Here is a 23,242-nt window from a genome sequence, read left to right on the forward strand (position 1 = left end):
CACCTGCCAGTCGGGGAGTTGCAGTGCGGCACTAGCGCGTATCAATATATCCCCTCTCGTAGTATCTTTGCTCGCCTGCTGTTTCTTCCCGATCCTTGTCTGTCGTAGGAGAGTTCGGGTTGCTAGTTCGGGCTGCCAGTCAGTTGTAGCGCGTCTGGAATGCAGTCCTCACCTGCCAGTCGGGGAGTTGCAGTGCGGCACTAGCGCGTATCAATATATCCCCTCTCGTAGTATCTTTGCTCGCCTGCTGTTTCTTCCCGATCCTTGTCTGTCGTAGGAGAGTTCGGGTTGCTAGTTCGGGCTGCCAGTCAGTTGTAGCGCGTCTGGAATGCAGTCCTCACCTGCCAGTCGGGGAGTTGCAGTGCGGCACTAGCGCGTATCAATATATCCCCTCTCGTAGTATCTTTGCTCGCCTGCTGTTTCTTCCCGATCCTTGTCTGTCGTAGGAGAGTTCGGGTTGCTAGTTCGGGCTGCCAGTCAGTTGTAGCGCGTCTGGAATGCAGTCCTCACCTGCCAGTCGGGGAGTTGCAGTGCGGCACTAGCGCGTATTAATATATCCCCTTTCGTAGTATCTTTGCTCGCCTGCTGTTTCTTCCCGATCCTTGTCTGTCGTAGGAGAGTTCGGGTTGCTAATTCGGGCTGCCACTCAGTTGTAGCGCGTCTGGAATGCAGTCCTCACCTGCCAGTCGGGGAGTTGCAGTGCGGCACTAGCGCGTATCAATATATCCCCTCTCGTAGTATCTTTGCTCGCCTGCTGTTTCTTCCCGATCCTTGTCTGTCGTAGGAGAGTTCGGGTTGCTAGTTCGGGCTGCCAGTCAGTTGTAACGCGTCTGGAATGCAGTCCTCACCTGCCAGTCGGGGAGTTGCAGTGCGGCACTAGCGCGTATCAATATATCCCCTCTCGTAGTATCTTTGCTCGCCTGCTGTTTCTTCCCGATCCTTGTCTGTCGTAGGAGAGTTCGGGTTGCTAGTGCGGGCTGCCAGTCAGTTGTAACGCGTCTGGAATGCAGTCCGCACCTGCCAGTCGGGGAGTTGCAGTGCGGCACTAGCGCGTATCAATATATCCCCTCTCGTAGTATCTTTGCTCGCCTGCTGTTTCTTCCCGATCCTTGTCTGTCGTAGGAGAGTTCGGGTTGCTAGTTCGGGCTGCCAGTCAGTTGTAACGCGTCTGGAATGCAGTCCTCACCTGCCAGTCGGGGAGTTGCAGTGCGGCACTAGCGCGTATCAATATATCCCCTCTCGTAGTATCTTTGCTCGCCTGCTGTTTCTTCCCGATCCTTGTCTGTCGTAGGAGAGTTCGGGTTGCTAGTTCGGGCTGCCAGTCAGTTGTAACGCGTCTGGAATGCAGTCCTCACCTGCCAGTCGGGGAGTTGCAGTGCGGCACTAGTGAAGTCGGGTCGGAGCCGTCAGGTCTGCGTCGGAGCTGTCCGGTCTGCGTCGACATGGCTCGCCCAACCATAGCCGCCACGAATCACTTGAGCCGGCCACGGTCTTGATGGATCGTCGGTCTGTCGTCCTACCGGTCGATGCGTTTTGACTCGCTGATCGTTCATGAGTCGGCTGTTTGTGTGTGTGTGTGTGTGTGTGTGTGTGTGTGTGTGTGTGTGTGTGCGCATCGACTCCCGATTTTTCTTCGTGCGTGCTTGGTTACTGTTGGGTATCGTTTAGGTCTTCGTGCAAGTGTCTGTCAGTATGTGTGTGTAGTTGGCGTTATTTCCAGTGACAAGGAAGGTACCTCCGCGCGGTGCAGTCGCCTGGGTCCGCTGGCATTCCCTGTGCACTGTCGGAGTGTGTGTGTGTGTGTGGAACTGTCTGATCGCTACGAGCTTCGTGGTTCACCAACCCAGGACGTCAAAGTTGAGTGGGAGTTTCAACTATCCAAGCCACGCCCATTCATATTGTGTTGTTCGTTTTGGTGGTTCGCTTTTTGGGAGGTTTCCCGGTGAGCAACACTGAATGTTCCTACTGCTGAAATTTTGCCGCCATGTCGTGGAATTGACTATAGTGGTTGAATACAATTCGAGCGCATGAGCAAAGTTTTCTGCCTTGTGGCCGTTAGTGTTCCGGTTAACTGCCCTGGACACTAACGTAATTTCAGGCAGCGTCCTTTCCTCAACTGTTGTCGCTGTCCAACATGGTGTGTTATTTTGACAGCTAACACATATTTCATTGTGGCTAATTGTGTTGATAACCTTTTGTGTTTGAGTTCTCATGTACTGATTGGTGGCAAGCAAGTCGTTGTGTCGGTCGGTCCGTGACTGTCCCCTGGTTGAGTTCCGACGGATCAAGTGTAGTTTGGCTCACAACCTGTCTCACCTAAGTGAACGAGGGGAGACCGACTTGTCTCGAGGCTTCTGAGTGCCGTTTTCTTTATTGTCCTGCTCACCCGTGTTTAATTGTCTGTTTATAATCTATCATAGCCAGTGATTTAAATATTCTTGTTTTTATTGGACTTTATGTATTTTTGAATGTTTGGAAAATCAGTTATGGGCCTTAAGCCGCTTTAAACTTTATTCTTGAAATTACCCTTTAAGCAAAACATTGCTTATGGTAATATTTTTTAAAATTATCGTATGTAATTGTGGCACTTGGCCGGTTGTACTGCACCTAGCACATGTTTGTTTTATCTACTTTTGCCTTGAGGCTTTCCATCCTAGCTGTGATACCATATATATTTAATTATTTTATTTGCTATTTACACTGCATTATTATGTCGTTGACTTTTAAGATTTCTTGTTTGAAAGCCCTCAGCAGTGAAAAAATTGCCTTTTTGAAACTCGTAGTTCTAAAGGTTGGGCTATGTGCCGTTTTGGTTTAAAGCTGTTATTAAATTATAATAAATTACAATTCTGTGTGAGCCTGACCGACACCTTATTTGGCCCTTTCGACAATCCTAATCACCTGTTCTGCCCTGCGGGTTTAGCGGGCGTTCCAAGATTCCCAGTGAGAGAATTGACACGATTAATAGCTATTCAGCCATCGTGGAATCCGCGCAAAAGCCCGTTAAAGCCTCAGCGCTGATGGACTAGCCAATTACGTGGTATGTTAATCTGTAGATCACGATACTATATTTATCAGGTGGAATTGGTGACTATATCTTCCATAATCTTTCACCATCTTTAAGTGTACGATACTAGGGCGCGAAAGGCACTAGCATTCACGCAGCGCAGTGTGACTTAGTTGAAGCGACCTAACCGCACTGCGTAGCACGATTACAAGATCACTTTTTCCAGACGCCGTAAGAGTATCCTCTTGGAACACGTATGTTTGAAATTTGGCTTGAAGGTGCCTAAAATATTCCTCTGAAATAGTGCAAAAACATGACACCCTGCGACGTCACCTTTTGACTCGACGACGCTCCAATAACAAAGTGTCGACACATGCGAAGAGAAGGCGTGAGCTTATAAGTTGGAACAAAAGGTGCATTTGCGTGTAGACATAACAGCAGCGGTCACACAGATGGCCACCGCCACATCAACTGCCGATAAGACTACATAAACTTTGTAGTCAGTCTTCTCTGCCCACAGAAACCGCTAAAATGTTATAAGAATAGGTGGGATAAAAGTCGATCCAGCATACCTCACTGCAAGAAATTGCAAAAATTATTTGTGTTATGAATTAGGAAAGACAGTGTCAGGAATATTCACAACATATTTGCGTCCCAGCTAAAATTCCAGCGATACGGGAAACAGAAACCAAAATAGGGACTGCCACGTTTTCTTTACGAAACAAATTCCATACGGCAGGTGTGCTTCTACTGTTCACTGACAACAGAGAAACAGGCCAGAATGAAATTAAATTATTCTGCATTGTCGTTCTTTCATAACACAGTTACTTTTAGTAATCCGAGTTGGTCAGTTCATCGCTCTGTGTTTAAAGGAAAAATCTTTTTGCTCGCGTGCCGTGTTTAAAGTAAAATGCTTTGTGCTCATACGATTGCATTTGGATACAGTCTTTCTTTCTTTCTTTCTTCCTTTAACAATTTTTTCTGTTGTTTGAACTGTTGGTTGACAATTTTGTAAGTGCCTTAACATGAATAACAGTGAAATAAGGAAACGTGCAATATTAAGTGGGGCGGCATATCGAAAATTATCGAAGGAAAGGTGACAACGAGAAGCCAATGTTCTATAAACGCTTGGCAGAGTAGATACATTTTTCACAAAAAATGTTGGTGGTTCAAATACGAGTTCAAGTAGGACGGATGATATTTCTGGCTTTACAGCTGTTGTAAAAGAAGTAAATACAGACCAAGCAAAAGTTAAAAATGTAGAAAAGCAAATTGTTCCTGCGTGGACACGTTGAAAGATTCCATTCATTACATAATGGTCAATTTAAGATGTCTCTTCAACTTATTCAACTTATAGCCGAGTTTCATGCTTTTCTCGCACAGCATACTGAACGATATGGAAACCCAGGGCAGGGGCATACAAGTTGTCTCTCTTAAACAATCTGTAATGAAATAATAGAGCGCCTTTCTGAACGAATAAAAAGAATTATCATAAGTGAAATAAAGCAAGGTAAATATTTCTCTATAATAGTAGATTCTACTGTTCAAATTTCACATATCGATCAATTATCTTTCATATTAAGATGTGTGAATGAGAATGGTGAACCTATTGAACGACTCCTTTTCTTTTACCAAATCCGGGCCACAAATCAGAAAACTTAGCTGAGGCCGGACTAAAAGTCCAGTCCACAAATTCCGTTGATATAACAGACTGTAGAGGCCAGTCATATAACAATTCATGCAATATGTCAGGAACATACACTGGTTTGCAGGCACGCATTGAAGAACAAAATCCGAAAGCGCGTCATGTGCCTTATGCAGCACATTCTTTGAATTTAGTCGGCACTAGTGCTGCATGTTGTTGTCAGGAAGCATGTTAATTTTTCAGTGTAGTGCAAAACCTTTATAATTTTTTCCCTGCTTCTACACAACGCTGGGATAAACTTCTTTTTTTCATGAAACTAGGAAGCAAAACGGTAAAAAGTTTACCAAACCACGTTGGTCAGCAAGAGAAGAAGCATGTGTAAGTCTGTATGAAAACTGGGAGGGCGTCATCAGTGCCCTCACACATATTGCCAATGATGCATCTGAAAAACCACTTGTGCGAAATGAGGCTTCAATTTTAATGAATCAACTCAGACTAGAAACAGTTTTCATTGTGACAGTTTGAAAGGACATACTGTATAGATGTAATAGTGTAAATCTGAAATTGCAAAGTGTAAACATTGATACTAAATTAGTACATGAATTATATGAATCACTTGTAGAATTTGTTGCATCTATTCCTTGCATGTTCGACTATTATGAAAATACACTACAGGCCATTAAAATTGCTACACCACGAAGATGACGCGCTACAGAGGCGAAATTTAACCGACAGGAAGAAGATGCTGTGATATGCAGATGATTAGCTTTTAGAGCATTCACACAAGGTTGGTGAAGGTGGCGACACCTACAACGTGCTGACATGAGGAAAGTTTCCAACCGATTTCTCATACACAAACAGAAGTTGACTAGTGTTGCCTTGTGAAAGGTTGTTGTGATGCCTCGTGTAAGGACGAGGAATGCGTACCATCACGTTTCTGACTTTGATAAAGGTCGGATTGTAGCTTATCGTGACTGCGGTTTATCGTATAGCGACGGTGCTTCTCGCGTTGGTCGACATCCAATGATGTGGAATCGGTGGGCTCAGGAGGGTAATACAGAACGCCGTGCTGGATCCCAATGGCCTCGTTTCACTAGAAGTCGAGATGAAAGGCACCTTATCCGCATGGCTGTAACGGATCGTCCAAACAGTTTAGATGCCTGAGTCAACAGATGGGGACGTTTGCAAGACAACAACCATCTGCCGAACACCAAGTACTGTTCAGGAAGCATTATACATTTTGATTCAGCTCGACTAGACCGCTGACGCGTCCTTCAGAACGACGAATAGCAGAGTATGGAAACAGCTCACAGCGCTACCACCCAAAACGGCAATTGCCAAGTGATCGGGTAATAATTACTATTCAAAACATGTTTTTTTTTGGGGGGGGGAGGGGGGGCTTCTAATATGGTCTGCCTAGGGTCGCAAAATTTTTAAATCCGACACTGTATGCGTGGACCAGGCTCCGGGTGCTAACTCCCATAAACAACAACTTTCGCCGAAGGGTCGTTGGTACCTCCTTGGTTCATCTGGACGGTCAGCTGCTCGACGGTTGCGCATCTGTTCGCCGATACACAATTCCCTAGCCGTCGTTCACTGCTGTCATCTACGGCCCGTGCTGGGCCACTGTTGCCTCATTGCCGATTTTCGATAGCGTCAGTTTGCTATGTTTGGTACACTTTAACAACGGCGGCACGCGAACAGTTTACAAACTGAAAGCCACTGATCATGCCCTTTAGACGTCAGATAAATCGCTCCGTTTCCGCATTACGACAACGACTACATAGTTATTCTTCTCCCATCGAAATGCTTTATATACCCACCACTGTTAGTGCTGGCACTGGCGCCTGTGAGTGGTTTTTGCACGTGTACTTCGAACACAAGCACTGATCACATTAATGTGACTGAACCGTGTTTGTACAACGGAGCAAATGTCTACAAAAGAATACTTTAGTCTAGGTGGTAGTTGATGTATCACTCTAAAAATATATGCAGAATAAATGTTTCTAAAGTGGAGAAAAATTAAATAAAATGTAAATGAGTGTTGCTATTGTTACTGTTATAAATGATGAATGGTTCAAATGGCTCTGAGCGCTATGGAACTTAACATCTGAGGTCATCAGTCCCCTAGAACTTAGAACTACTTAAACCTAATTAACCTAAGGATATCACACACGTCTATGCCCGAGGCAGGATTCGAACCTGCTACTGTAGCTGTCGCGCGGTTCCGGACTGTAGTGCCTAGAACGACTCGGCCATTCCGGTCGGCATACTTTGATGACGTTGTTGTGAATGGTCTTCTACTTAGGTATCAAAGTCGAGGCAAAAGCGCCTAATGGCAAGTACTCTTCCACAATGAAGAACAACGGAAATTGTAGAGAATCTTGAGTGCCCTTAGATGAAGAAATAAATCTCCGCATTCAGTATTCAGTTTTTACGGACATGCAAATTAAGGCTTATGAGAACATATCACGTTGTATATTACAGAATTGGACATCCGGATCTACCCCGTAGTTACTTTTTAACAGTTATTTAATCCAGAATTAGTAGACACAATATCACAGAGCCCATGGATACCTTTATCTACGTTTATGTCTTCTAGTCCGGAGTTATAGGTCTACAACTTCATTTGATGTCTGAGTTGCCATTTTTCTTTGAATAACAACTTAAACTGTACTCAATTTACGTTTATACACAATTTCCAGAACAAATAAAAACAACTACCGGAATCACTCCAGTATGGGTTACTTAATCGTTGCCACCATATCATTATTCATAGGCTAGCACATAGTGGAAGCAAAATAACATACGCCGGCCGAAGAAAAGACGACATAAAAGAAAGACCAGAACGCGCAAAGATGATAGTCCTAGCTAAGAGAAGTCCGCTAGTATCAAACATAAGCCCTAACTTGAAGAATATATTTCTGACAATTTACTTTTGGAGCACTGAATTGTATTCTAGTGAATAATGGCCTCTTTAAAGGTGGGAATCGAAGTATTTGAGATGTGGTGCTTTACAAGGGTGTTGCAAATAAGGTGGAATGTTAAGGTTCTCCGCAGAATTGGAGAAGAAATGGACGTAAAGGAAAAACTGATATAAAGATCAGAGAGTTTGATAGAATATATGTTAAAACATCATGTAACACCTTTTATTGTACAAGAGACAGCTGTGGAGGATAAAATACTTAGGGGGAAGACAAAGATCGGAATATGGACATAATGTTCAAGGGCTACCTTGTGATGGAGACGTTGGCGTAATAGAGTATGTCGTGGTAGATCGAATCAAATCAGAAGACTGATCACAAATGAAGAGACAGAAAGAGAAGTGTAAGCTGTAAAGACGAAAACCTCTATGGAAATATAGATATTGAAATATGTGCTACACATAACTGAGATTGCGGGAAGTAGGTATTACTTTAAGATCAACATCCAGATACGTATTCCGCATGCCACCGTATGTTGCAAGGCGGTGGATGCTTTTTACCTCTACTGCCCATTTCCTTTCCTGCTCCAATTGCGAACAGAGCTATGGGAAAACGACTGTCTGTATGCCCCTATATCAGCCATAATTTCTCTTACCTTCGTGGTAGTCACGGAAAATGTATGTTGGCGGCAGTAGAACCGTTTTTCAGTCAGCTTCAAATACCGGTTCTCATAATTTTGTCAACAATCTTTCGCGAAACAAAAGTCGATTTCCCTCCACGGATTTCCGTCTGACTTCACGAAACTTATCCGTAATCGAACCTACTGGTAATATCTCCAGCACACACATCTGAAATTCTTCGACGACTTCCTTTAATAAGATCTGTTGAGAACTCCAAACGTGCCAGCAATACTGAAGAATTGGTCGCACAAGTGTTCTATACGCGGTGAATGTGAGGTGCACTTCGCTAAAATCCTCCCAGTAAACCGAAGTCGATCATTTCCCTTCTTTGCTACTGTCCTTACCGTCTCGATTCTTTTCATGTCGTTTTGGACTGTGTAATTCAGCACACTCTTAATGCTCTATTCCAATATTACGGGATTGTTTTTCCTACTCATCTGTATTAACTTACATTTATCTCCATTAAGGCAAGCAGCCATTCGTTACATCAACTAGAAACCCTCCCTGAGTCATCTTGTATCTTCCTGCTGCCACTCAACGACACCTTCCTGTACACCACAAAATGTGTGTGAATTCCTAAGGGACTAAACTGCTGAGGTCATCAGAATTACACAATACTTAAACTAACTTACGCTAAGAACAACACACACACCCATGCCCGAGGAAGGGCTCGAACCTCCGTCGGGAGGGGCCGCGCAGTCAGTGACATGACGCCTCTAATCGCGCGGCTGTACACTACAGCGCTGTCAACAAGCACTCACAGATTGTTGCCCATCCCATCCGTCAGGTCATTTATGTGTTCAGAGAATAAGAGCAGCTCTATCCTACCACACCTCCCTGTGGCACACTTGAAGTTACACATGTCGCTGATGATGACACGCCTGGGTCCTATTACTTAAAGAACCTAGAAGCCACTCACATATCTGGAACCTGTTGCGTATGCTTATACCTTCGTTAACAGTCTGCAATGGTGTCTAGGAAAGTCTAGGAATAAGGAATCTGCCTGTTGTCCCTCATTTGTGGTTCGCAGGACATCATGTGAGAAAATGGGTCCGTTTCGCAGGAGAGATGCTCTCTAAAACCTTGCTCCTTCGTGGACTGAGAATTTTCTGTCAGTGGGAATAGCTATATGTCTAGAAATCGTGTGTGCAGAATCGCGGCGGTTGGTGAAAAACGGGGGGGGGGGGGGGGGGCAGGTCTTGACGTTCGGTTACTGTCTGAGCTAGAGACGTGGGATATAAAGTTTTTGGTTTAATCCGGACCAGCAGCCACTCACGTAGCTATTACAACATGTGTCAAAGTGTAGTTATGTTACAGGTGTGAACGACGCATTGAAGCTTGGGCCAAGACAAATAGTGAGAACCGATTAATTCCTTTTGGAAAAGATTTTAATTGGGCTTAAATTAATGATCAGCTAATAGCACCATTTACATGTGCACCGTTCGGATTCTACGTGCAAACAAGTCAACGTTGTTAGGATTTTACGTGCAAAAACTGTCACCCTTAAATAATTTCGGATTGGAGCGATACTGATAGTTGAGATTTGGTCCACCGGTGTACCGGACCATGGCCTGACGTAAGTTCAAACCGTCGGAAAGAATTTTTAATCGTTGCGATTTTACGTCCAAAAGACAAGTTTTTCTGGAAGCTTCTATACTTTAAACTTGTACGAAGCGGTTGAGACATTCCCAGAGTGTTTGTTAATGGATGAAGTCAAATGAGGTTTTTTATTCTACAATCTTTATCTGTTGTCGAGATACGATGGTCTAATATCAAGTTAAACGTAGCACGTAAAAGTCGTTCTTACCTTAACTGAATGCGCAGAAACAGTTTAAAATTAATCAAATAGCTAATAAACAACAGCACTGCTGGCATTAGGCTGAAAACTCGCTTTCAAAATTCTTTGTTCATTCGGATCTCACGCCCGAAAAACACTTTTTTGGGAGTTTTCTACGCTCGCCAGTTCTGGCTCTGAGCACTACGGGACTCAACTGCTGTGGTCATCAGTCCCCTAGAACTTAGAAGTACTTAAACCTAACTAACCTAAGGACATCACATACATCCATGCCCGAGGCAGGATTCGAACCTGCGACCGTAGCAGTCGCACGGTTCCGGACTGCGCGCCTAGAACCGCGAGACCACCGCGTCCGGCTCGCCAGTTCTGTATTTCAACCTTGTGCGAATAAGTTTAAACTTTGTAAGAAGGTAGGCGATAGATGTAATTGAAGTTCGTCCTGTTGTTTCGTAAAAGCTGCATCCATTGTCACGATATAAGAAACTTGGGTGGTAAGGCAGTGAGAAAACCTATACCGGATCAGTCGAAGCCTGAGTCACCAAAAATATACACCGGCTGTCAAGTTATGGCGGCCTAATGTGAAAATCATGGTAGAGTAAAAGATGGAATCAGAATGAAAAATACTCCTCTCGTAGCATAAAGAAAGGCGAATATGTCCTGGGCAGTGATAGGGATGTAAAAGAAGGGAACTAGCTTTCATCTTATATGGCAGCTTCAAAGACATTTAATCAAAATATCTTGCCATATTCGAACTTTTTTAAATGTTAACCATACTTCCTGAGCGCAGTAGGCTCTCATGGGCACATCCGAAATGGTTCACGTGGCTCTGAGCACTATGGGACTCAACTTCGGAGGTCATCAGTCCCCTAGAACTACTTAAACCTAACTAACCTAAGGACAGCACACACATCCATGCCCGAGGCAGGATTCGAACCTGCGACCCTAGCGGTCTCGCGGTTCCAGACTGTAGTGCCTAGAACCGCACAGCCACTACTACCGGCTGGGCCCATTCACTATTACATGGAAGAACAAACAGACACAAATTTCTGTGCTTCTGGAGAGTGGGATGCGTCTGCATGCGAGAGTAGGTATGCATTTATCACAGGAAGTGGAGTTTTATGCATCCTAAACTTTGATGACGTGTTATGTAATTTTGCTCGACCCGACGAATGCCACGTCGGATGGCATGTGTCATGCTCTACGACACGACGTGTATCACGCTACTTCACGTGACAGGATACGTTATGTTACAACTCTGTTTACGAAAAAAAAGAACAAATATGTCAAGATGTTATGATTTGAATAACTTTGAAACTGCCAGATAAGTCGACAAACTAGTATTCTTCTTGTACATCCCTAACTCTGCGAAGGTTATATTCGGTTTTTTATGCCCCGATAGGATGATGTTTCATTCTGGTTATTATATTTGAACTCATAATACGTCAATAATTCAGAAAGTCACCTACGTTAAGAATTCTGGTCAGTAATTTTGCGGGTTCCATCTTTTACCCTTCTTATTTACAGGAATCGACAGAGCTTTCTTCACCCGCTTGGGACAGTGCCCTGAGCGAGAGATTCGGGATAAATACAAGCTACCTAAGGGGCCGAAGCTGTAGAGTACTCACAGTAATATTGAACTGGTATTCCATTCAGACCTGGCGACTTGTTTGTTCATCTCCCTACGCCAAGGACGTCTTCTTCCACTATTACCTATTGCCACACCAGACTGGCCAAAAATGACAGGATAGATGGCTTCCGGCCGCTTAGCGATTTTGCGTTGGACCAGAATTTTCGCGGGGTCTCGGCAAGGTCAGTTCATATGGTATGACAGTGGAAGTTAATGTATGATTTTCACATCGAGATTTAGAGGTCAAGACAAGAAAATGTCGTTATGGAAGGAACAAAATCACTCAGAAGACGTCCCGGATTAGGTAGGTGCTCCCTCAAGAACTCTAGTAGCGCAACTGCTTGGTCCTTTTCCAGTGTTCAGGATCCATCAAGTGCATGAAATAGACAGATATTTGTGGAGTATTGTACAGTGCCTAGAGAGACGGGGGACGTCCGCGTGTTGCAGGAGATGCCGGATGGAGCTGACCACGGCGCCCGTCAACGACTCGACGCTGACGCTGACGCCGACGCCGACGCCGACGCCCGAGGACGAGGACGGCGACGCGGTCGAGCGCTGGCCCGCCATCGTCGCCATCTTCCCCTGCATCCTCATCGCAGTCACGGTCGTAAGTACATCGCCGCCGCACGTTACGTCACTTCTTATGACCTCATACGCAGTTACTCTCCCTTTCTTGTAACTGCAATGATACGACGAAAGTCGTGGAATACGTTCGAATATCGTTCCGGACCTCCTTTTGCTGGGCATAGTGCAGCAATTTGACTTGGCATGATCTCAACAAGTCTTTGGAAGTTGTTGTTGTTGTTGTTGTTGTCGTTGTGGTCTTTAATCCTGAGACTGGTTTGATGCAGCTCTTCATGCTACTCTATCCTGTGCAAGCTTCTTCATCTCCTAGTAGCTACTGCAACCTACATCCTTCTAAATCTGCTTGGTGTATACATCTCTCGGTCTCCCTCTACGATTTTTACCCTCCACGCTGCCCTCCAGTACTAAATTGGTGATCCCTTGATGCCTCAGGACATGTCCTACCAAACGATCCCTTCTTCTAGTGAAGTTGTGCCACAAACGTCTCTTCTCCCCAATCCTATTCAACACCTACTCATTAGTTATGTGATCGACCCATCTAATCTTCAACAGTCTTCTGTAGCACCACATTTCGAAAGCTTCTATTCTCTGCTTGTCTAAAGTATTTATCGTCCATGTTTCACTTCCATACATGGCTACACTCCATACAAATACTCTCAGAAACGACTTCCTGACGCTTAAATCTATACTCAATGTTAAAACATTTCTCTTCTTCAGAAACGCTTACCTTCCCTTTGCCAGTCTACCAGTCTACATATTATATCGTCTCTACTTCGACCATCATCAGTTATTTTGCTCCCCAAATAGCAAAACTCCTTTACTAATTTAAGTGTCTCATTTCCTAATCTAATACTCTCAACATCACCTGACTTAATTCGACTACATTCCATTATCCTCGTTTTGCTTTTCTTGATGTTCATCTTATATCCTCCCTTCAAGACACCATCCATTCCGTTCAACTGCTCTTCCAAGTCCTTTGCTGTCCCTGACAGAACTACAATGTCATCGGCGAACCTCAAAGTTTTTATTTCTTCTCCATGGGTTTTAATACCCACTCCGAAATCTTCTTTTGTTTCCTTCACTGCTTGATCAATATACAGATTGAATAACATCGGGGAGGGGCTAAAACCCTGTCTCACTCCCTTCCCAACCACTGCTTCCCTTTCATGCCCCTCAACTCTTATAACTGCCATTTGGTTTCTATACAAATTGTAAATAGCCTTTCGCTCCCTGTATTTTACCCCTGCCACCTTCAGAATGTAAAAGAGAGTATTCCAGTAAACATTGTCAAAAGCTTTCTCTAAGTCTACAAATGCTAGAAACGTAGGTTTGCCTCTCCTTAATCTAGCTTCTAAGATAAGTCGTAGGGTCCGTGCAGAAATAGTGAGACATACTGCGTGAATAGCCGTCAATAAATACGTATTGTCGGTGAAAGATGTTGTGGGCGAACTGACCTCTCGATTCGATGGGATTCATGTCAGGCGATCTGGGTGGCCAAGTCATTCAAGTTGTTCGCTCGAATTGTCCATAATGTTCAAATCAATTGAAAATGTTGTGTCCCTGTCACATGGGGTGTTGTCATCTGAAATAATTCCATAAGTGTTTGGGAATATGAAGTCCATATATAGCTGCAAATTGTCTCCATGTATCCGAACATAACCATTTCCAGACAATGATCGGTTCAGATGGAACAGAGGGCCCAATCCGATTCATGTATACACAGCGCACACCATTATGGAACCACCACCTTCCTAACAACTTCGCTCCATGGCTTCGTGGCTCTTACTAACTAAAATCGGGACTCATCTGACGAAGCCACTGCTTTCCGTTCTCAAGGGTTCATCCGATATTGCCACGAGCCAGGGAGAAGCGCTGTAGGCGATATAGTGCTGTTAGAAAAACAAGTACAAATATTGCCACGCTGTCCTAATGGATACGTTCGTTGTACGTCCCATTGTCAATTTTAGGGTTACTTCAAGCAGTACTGCTTGTTTGTGATCACCGACAACTCAACACAGACGCCGCTGTTCTCGGTCGTTAAGTGCAGGCCATCGGGCACTGCGTTGTCCGTGGTGAGAGGTAATACCAGAAATTTGGTATTCTCCGCTTAGTCTTGACACCGTGGACCTTGGAATATTGAATTCTGTAAAGATCCCCGGAATGGAATGTCCCATGCATCTCCGTCCAACCACCAAACGTCTTTTATATTCTGTTGATTCCCGTCATGTGACCATAATGACATTGGAAGCCTTTCCACATGTTATCAGCTGAGGACAAATGACAGCTCGACCAGTTCACTGATCTTCTATACTTTGTAAACGAATTGTCGCCACAGTATATGTGCATATTGCTACACCATTACATCTGTCACCTGAGAGTATATGCAAACAGAAGCTCTTGGGCATAAAAAATTTGTTACACCCTTTACTTTCAGTATGTGGATGACTGTTTCCAGGTTACAGCGCATGGATTTCAGAGATTTGGCTTCAGTGTCAGTTTGGTTTGAGACTGCCTATGGGTCCGTGTATATTTCACTATTTAAGCATTCATTGGAATCATGTCTCATAATAATACACAATCCGAGAGTTACTTTAGCTGTCCAAGTTTTCAGGTCGTATATAGTGTGTTAATCAAGGTCCCGTGTTGTAATAGAAATAATGGGAGAGTTAGTGCTAAATGGCCTCTGAGCACTATGGGACTTAACATCTGTGGTCATCAGTCCCCTAGAACTTAGTACTACTTAAACCTAACTAACCTAAGGACTTCACAAAACACCCAGTCATCACGAGGCAGAGAAAATCCCTGACCCCGCCGGGAATAAAACTCGAGAACCCGGGCGTGGGAAGCGGAAACGCTACCGCAGTTAGTGCTAAAAATGTTCGCGAAAATGCATTGCAATCACCAATAAAGCAATGGTCCTCAATCAGAGTAAACTGTACCCTGTTTTAACTGGCCATTTCTAATGAATGACATAACTATAAAGGAGAACGAAATTGGTTATTACATTTATAATGCTATGACGGAAATCATAGCCTGATTAAAATTAGTTGGCACCTGAAGTGAAAATCCGAAAGTTGCGTCTTTATTATGAGAAGCACATTCTGCAGGCAACCACCAAAGCAGCCCATCCCCCACGGCAATAGAAAATTTATTGCTTACAGAAATTAAGTAAAAATCTTAACGTAGTGCATGGTAAAGGTCTCTGTATCGTTTATAAATATATCAAAAAATTTGTTTATATTTTTAAGTACAAACAGATTTACGTTAATGTCTTTGACATGGGTGAAATTTTCCGTGACAGAAAGCAACAGTTTCAAACTTATCACACAATCTTTCCAAAACTACTGAACAAAGTAAAATACTTAGTTCTTATTGATTATCAAAATACCTTGCTCGGCTATATGATAGCACTGGTAGCAGTTATTTCTGTAAAATATCTGGGAGTATGAGTGAGGAACGATCTGAAGTGGAGTGATAATATAAAATTAATTGTTGGTAAGGCGGGCGCCAGGTTGAGATTCATTGGGAGAGTCCTTAGAAAATGCAGTCCATCAACAAAGGAGGTGGCTTACAAAACACTCGTTCGACCTATACTTGAGTATTGCTCATCAGTGTGAGATCCGTACCACGTCGGGTTGACAGAGGAGATACAGAAGATCCAGAGAAGTGCGGCGCGTTTCGTCACAGGGATATGTGGTAAGCGTGATAGCGGCACGGAGATGTTTCGCAAACTCAAGTGGGAGACTCTGCAAGAGAGGCGCACTGCATTGCGGTGTAGCTTGCTGTCCAGGTGTAGAGAGGGTGCGTTTCTGGATGAGGTATCGAATATATTGCTTCTCCCTACACATACCTCCCAAGGAGATCACGAATGTAAAATTGGAGAGATTCGAGCGCGCATGGAGGCTTTCCGGCAGTCCTTCTTCCCGCGAACCATACGCGACTGGAACAGGAAAAGGACTGTGGCACGTAGGGTGCCCTCCGCCACACACCGTTAGGAGGCTTGCGGAGTATAAATGTAGATATAGATGTAGAAGGCGTCTTTGCAAAGTAGTGTATCGCACTGCGTTTGCTACAAACTTCGAAGATCTGAGAGTTTTTCTTGTCAGTGGTTCAATCATGAGATACGGTACAAATGTGTACAGTATCACAAAATTACGTCAGAAATATTATCTTTGTTTTACTTAGAGTGGGATTTATGTTTTTTCCATACATAGGTGAAGCTATAGCGTTCAGAAAAGTTTCATTCTGGATCCTGCCAGATACAATATTTTGCATAGCACAAGTTCCAACACAGTGGTAGTAGATATTTTCAGGATCCTGTTGATGTATTTGTTGTAGGAGCAGTCCAGCTTGCAAGGTGTCGATTTTCAACTAATTTAAACTGAACCTTAGTTATCGCACAAAACAACGTGCAGTATGACACAACAAATACCCTCAGTTACAACTGCCTTAGGTTTCCTCTGAAACAGAACGTTTCTTCTGAGACTCATGGCATTTTTCTGGTATACTCAAGAAAACAAAACAAACACGATATAGAATGGACAGTTGTAGGACCTGAGTGTATCTAATGAATATGATAAATATAAAAAGCAGGTAAATGCAAAATTTCATCGAGGCATATGTCCGACCTAAGAGCGACAGAATTTTGAATATAATTATCACTGAATTAACGAAATAATATTCCCCAGTTCCATCACATGCAAAATAATTAAATAACAGAGATTATGGTGTCAGAGTTGAAAGAATTGCGTAATTACGGCAGCTGGTATTTTTTTTTATTTTCTTCTGTTTCCTGAAACTATCACGTGAATGTGTGCCGCTAACGGACTGGTAACAGCAGTTCAAGAAAATGTTGCCAAAAACACATTCCATAGATAAAATATGGCTTCTAACTTTACGCAAGATGTATGTTTAATATTTACACTGGTTGTATTGATGTTGGTCATGAACAAACACAGTGTTCAGTTAACTTCAAGTTCGAAGGTGAAATAATTGGATAGGATCAGTCGTCATCTCGGAGAAGGCCGTGAAGGTTCGGGGTTCGATGCTTTGAATACCTGGATGGCCTTTATTTCCGGAACACATGCAACAGAATAAGATCGAAGGGGCGTCAGGACTTGTATGGTTTTCCTTTCCTCTTGCAGTGTCGCGTTTGGAACTGAAGAGGTCATCGTTTCCAGTCTCATTGTAAGGGATACATGAGACAGTGTAATTACTGAAATTATACAGGAATTGGCAAGTTTTTTATCCCCCTTCCCTTGTTACTTCTGAACAGTCAGTTAATTTAGTGACAACACGTTTATGAGCGGGCTCTTGTAGTGCATTACTTTCGCAATCGGGTTTGAACTTACATATTAAAATTTAGTGACGTGTTTGCCTTACATCAGCGTATAATTGGCTTTCATTTGCATTCCGATCTGTGACACAGTTTCTCAACTCACTGCCACCAGCTCATTATAACACACTAACACGAGTCTGTAGAGGTGCTCGTTACACCTGTAATAAGTCAACACTGTCTACATCAGGAGTCGTATAAAATAATGAGACCTAAATGTCACCGTCGTTCACTTTCCCTGATGCACGTAATTAGCCAACTGAGAGAGAGAGAGAGAGAGAGAGAGAGAGAGAGAGAGAGAGAGAGAGAGAGAGAGAGATTGACACTCGCGAAAAGCAGAATTCGAAGAAATAGGATAGCTTGATATTTTCAGTATCTTCCATTGTGAAAATTTGCGTTGTATTACGTAACGGCTGCACCAAGAGGTGTCTAAAATACAAGGTGAAGATACCACGTAAATGGTGTGTAACACCGACCCTGGCTACAGTTTCGTGACTAACAATGTCCATATGGTTCTGCAAGTTTGCCATAACCAAGGCAGTCCGCTTGTTGATAATTTATTATATCCTGTAGAGCTGAGAAATTTCGATGATGCACGACGTTAGTTTCCATTCGGTATTACACAAACTCGTATAGTTTTTATTTGGGCTTATACTCCGATGATATATACGATCATTCGAGGTGCGGTAGAGTACATGAATTTTCATACACCTGGTAGGTATGTGTGCAACACAGACAACACTGATGCCATCCTGGGAGACAGGAGTGCCTACAGTATATTCGTCACGTTTATGTAGAAGAAAGGACAATTATTACGATATTACAGGTCTTGTGTGGTTCAGAGGTACGAGTAAATGTTCCTTCTGACATCCAGCTGTATAGGGAATGACGACAACGAAAATTTCTGCCACAGCGAGATTCGAATCCGGATTTCCGACTCTTCGCGAGTGATCCCCTTACCATTTGGCTATTCAAGAACGACCCACAGTCAAACACAAACTTCCGTATGTAGTCAGCCTTGTCTCTACCACTTGCACTCGTATGTTAATTATGTACTGTACATCCCCGTACAGAGAAGACATTTTAATTGAGTCACTTGCTCAGTATCGGTGAATAAATAGGAGATGGCAGTGCTTCTGTATGCGTGTTCGAAGGAACATTGTACCGTACTTCAGAAGAACACAGGCACTTCAAAATCGTATTTATCTGTCATCACTTGGCAAGCGACTTTCAAGTAAAATGTCTCCCCTGTACAGTAATATATATAATGTATGTACAAGTACAGGTTGTCGACACATGAGTGACGACATATGGACTTATGGGTTTGGCTGTGAGAGTGCTCGGATGGGCTAATGGTAAGGAAATTCGGCCAGGTTAAGCGGGTTATCTGGGCTCGAGTCCTGGTTCGCTGCCAGTTTTCTCTTTCGTCATTCAATTATACAGCTGATGGTTGGCCACAAGGCCACAAACTGCGATTATATTTCATGTAGGTCAATTCTTTGTCATGAATATTGAAGTAACGTTCTATTTCAGGTTGATGGTAACACAAAGAAGTGTTTTCTAGCAATGATACAATGGTAAGAGCAACACCCTCAAAACAGCGTGTTGAACGCTTCTTTATGCCGACAGGACTCCCAGGCGAATAGCGTGCTCTTTCAAAGTGGTGACTTACATTTTGTCCGGTTTTCTACAGGTGACAGGGGCAAAATACAGGGAGCGAAAGGCTATTTACAATTTGTATAGAAACCAAATGGCAGTTATAAGAGTTGAGGGGCATGAAAGGGAAGCAGTGGTTGGGAAGGGAGTGAGACAGGGTTGTAGACTCTCCACGAAGTTATTCAATCTGTATATTGTGCAAGCAGTAAAGGAAACAAAATAAAAATTTGGGGTAGGTATTAAAAACCAGAGAGGAGAAATAAATACTTTGAGGTTCGCCGATGACATTGTAATTCTGTCAGAGACAGCAAAGGACTTGGAAGAGCAGTTGAATGGAATGGACAGTGTCTTGAAAGGAGGATATAAGATGAACATCAACAAAAGAAAAACAAGGATAGTGGAATGTAGTCACAGTAAGTCGGGTGATGCTGAGGGATTTAAATTAGGAAATGAGACACTTAAAGTAGTAAAGGAGTTTTGCTATTTGGGGAGCAAAATACCTGATGACGGTCAAAGTAGAGACAATATAAAATATAGACTGGCAATGGCAAGGAAAGCGTTTCTGAAGAAGAAAAATTTGTTAACATCGAGTATAGATTTAAGTGTTAGGAAGTCGTTTCTGAAGGTATATGTATGGAGTGTAGCCATGTATGGAAGTGAAACATAGACGATAAATAGTTTAGACAAGAAGAGAATAGAAGCTTGCGAAATTTGGTGCTACAGAAGAATGTTGAAGATTAGATGGGTAGATCACGTAACTTATGAGGAGGTACTGAATACGATTGGGGAGAAGAGAAGTTTGTGGCACATCTTAACTAGAATAAGGGATCGTTTGGTAGGACACGTCCTGAGGCATCAAGGTATCACTCATTTAGCATTGGAGGGCAGCGTGGAGGGTAAAAATCGTAGAGGGAGACCAAGAGATGAATACACTAAGCAGATTCAGAAGGATGTAGGTTGCAGTTGGTATTGAGAGATGAAGGAGCTTGCACAGGATAGATTGGCATGGAGAGCTGCATCAAACCAGTCTCAGGAGTGAAGACCACAACAACAACAATGTTTTTGTTGACATTGTTATTATTCTCTATGAGGTATACAATACTTCTGGGGATAACGTAAAACTTACGGAAACTGTTGCCAAAATATTCTTCTAAAATGGATGAAAATATTGTCACACGTCTTCGGATGTACATGGAAAGGAAAGTTGCGCTATTGTGAAGGTTCAATGTAGTCATCGATGTTAATAAAGACTCTAACATTTCTCACCTCTGTAGTATACTGCTCTTCAATTCATTTTCGTGGAACATGCTGATCACTTATTCCTCTTACATGAAAGCCCGAATGCTGTTGATATTGGGCCATATTTTGCTTGATGGCGTTGTCGTAACTCTTTTTGGCAGCTGATCAGTGCGTGATGCTACTTCAAAACAAATTTCTTTCAATGGTGAAATCGCCTAAGTCAACCAAAAAACCATTTTCTGTTTACAGTATGTGTTCAGTGATCTGACACATACATCAAATGGGTCTTCGTAATTGCTGTGTGCAATTTCTAAGGAAGGGTAACGCGTATCTTCTGTACACTGCATGATTCTTCCCTACCAGTGCATCCCACTGACCGTAGAAGACAAATCTGTCTCAGCAGAAAATGTCATACCTCAAGTAACACCTCTTGCACTGCACAACAACAGTCTTTTGCACACAAACACGATTGACATTTACTAATCACGCAATATTTTTATATACACCTTGAAGCGTTTGTTTTCAGATCTATATAAATATCAATTATTTGTCCTATTAAATGACCCAGAATGTTTGACTTTCATTCTTCTTTCATGCACGGTTATACTATTTTCTCCTGTCGTTGTCTGATGTGACGCCACTCGAGACTTATTCACATGAAACAAGTTAGAATCCCGCATATGTTCACACTATTTACAAATTAATGTCAGTTTCCTATTTCGCGGAACAATGGAACGTGGGTAGCGTGAGCAATTCCTGTCTACAGTGTCACTCTTGCGTTAACAACAAATTGGATAAAAGAGAATCCGTTCCCATCTCTTAACGCTCTGTCGCTTCAAATATTTTCGTGATGGAACGAGGGCTACTCTTTGTGGTAACAGTGTGCAACCTACAATTAAATTTTTACGGTTGTGCTCTCAATATGCAATTAGTTCATACGACCTCCTGTAACATTGTGCAAAATGGTTGAGCGAAATGATATTTTCTTTTCACCTACGGAATGATAAAGCGTCATACATATAGCATGTTCGAGTGTATATCGTGTAAGAGGGGTAAACCAAACCCATCTCACATCTTGCTTTTTTAGAATCTTTATGTAGTTTTGGAGACAAAATTTGATGCAATTTTGTCTTGTAAGACCATAAACGAGACAAAACCTCTGTCGTTTTCCAATAGGTTCATCGTAAGCAGCTGATGAACTACGGGACTGAAAATGTAAATGCGAAATTGTATACAAATAGAGGGTAAATCTAGAAAGGAAAAAAACTCTTGTTTCAACTATTAGCTGCTTCAGACGATTCTCACGCTACGCTATCAATTATTTGCACGTTACTTTAAAATATCTCCGTTAACTTTACGTGAACTTTATCTTAGCTAAGGCTTGAGACGGTATCTTTACGTCTATTTGTGTGACATGCATTCAACGGCCCAATCCATACTCCCTTGAACTGTTATTGGAGAATATATACATACAGCATATGTGTATGAGTGCATTACGTCATCATCAACAGCTGACTTGGTGTTGCTACGTGAAGCATTGATCTGTTAATTGGAAGATAGCATTATGTAAAGGGCAAGAGGTTTTTGAAAATTTCAGAGTCAAACTCATTGATATCGTGACAGAGAGAACAATAATTATCCTTCGTTAAGCAACCATGTGTCAGAAGTTAACAAAGTGGTTCAATTGCTCTAAGCACTATGGGACTTAACATCAGTCCCATACACTTAGGACTACTTAGACCTAACTAACCTAAGGACATCACGCACATCCATGCCCGAGGCAGGATTCGAACCTGCGACCGCAGCAGCAGCGCAGTTCCTGACTGAAGCGCCTAGAGCCGCTCGGCCCCGTCGGCCCGCTAGATGTGAACAGAGAGTGAAATGGAGTATACAAAATGTATTGGGTGTCCTTGACAACAGAACAATATTAAATCTGTAGCAGTCCTTTATTGTTGTGATCAGTGATAAAATAAAAGTTCAGAATGAGGGCCATTAACTTTAGCGTTGCGCCGGTACCTACTTAGCAGAGCGTCCGGTGTTCGATGGCAAATGTGTAAATACGGTACGAATTCTCGCAACTAATTCTTCTCCGAGTTTATTGGCGCAGAATACGCTTCGGTTTTCGTATGTAGCCAGAGAAAGACGTGCAATGGAATGAAGTCCAAAGATCTTACAATCAAATGCCCATACGCATCCTGGCCAATCTACTGACTGTCGAAAGTACGGGTTAATGTTGCACGTAAAAGTTCTGCCACGTGAGATGGAGACCCCATCTCATGTGCTGTAAGCAAGAGGTCACGCGGAGTGGCAGTGTGGTTTCAGGCACTATGTCACGGGTTGCGCGGCCCTTCCCGCAGGACGTTCAACTCTTCCCTCGGGCATGTCTGTGTGTGTGTGTGTGTGTGTGTGTGTGTGTGTGTGTGTGTGTGTGTGTGTGTGTGTGTGATTTGTTCTTGGCGTAACTTAGTTTAAGTAGTGTGTACCTCTAGGGATCGATGACCTCAGCAGTTTTATCCCTTAGGAATTCACACTCATTTGAACATTTGATAGCAACCTACATATTTACAAAAAATCGTTTCTGATGATTCCGTATTTGTACGATGTTTTCATCCATCCATATGAGTTGGGTGATTATATGGTTTGAGATCGTGTGGTCTGGTAGGACGGAAGGGTGAAGCAGCTATTCATACAGCACATTCCTTTATACAGTACTGTGAACATCGAAGTCAGTGGCAGTTGATTACTTACC

The 23,242-nt window shown here is 43.0% G+C and overlaps 1 protein-coding gene across 1 annotated transcript in view; it reads left to right on the top strand.

Annotated features, from left to right (window-relative positions):
* Window positions 1–23,242, top strand: part of LOC126355850 (probable G-protein coupled receptor No18) — a 1,435,292-nt gene that overhangs the window by 719,112 nt on the left and 692,938 nt on the right. The window contains exon 3 of the mRNA XM_050006336.1: window positions 12,126–12,285. Coding sequence (XP_049862293.1) covers window positions 12,136–12,285 — 150 coding nt within the window. The 5' untranslated portion in view covers window positions 12,126–12,135. The remainder of the gene's footprint in view (window positions 1–12,125; window positions 12,286–23,242) is intronic.

This window comes from Schistocerca gregaria, chromosome 3 (assembly GCF_023897955.1).
Source record: "Schistocerca gregaria isolate iqSchGreg1 chromosome 3, iqSchGreg1.2, whole genome shotgun sequence".
NCBI classification, from domain to species: Eukaryota; Metazoa; Arthropoda; class Insecta; order Orthoptera; family Acrididae; genus Schistocerca; species Schistocerca gregaria.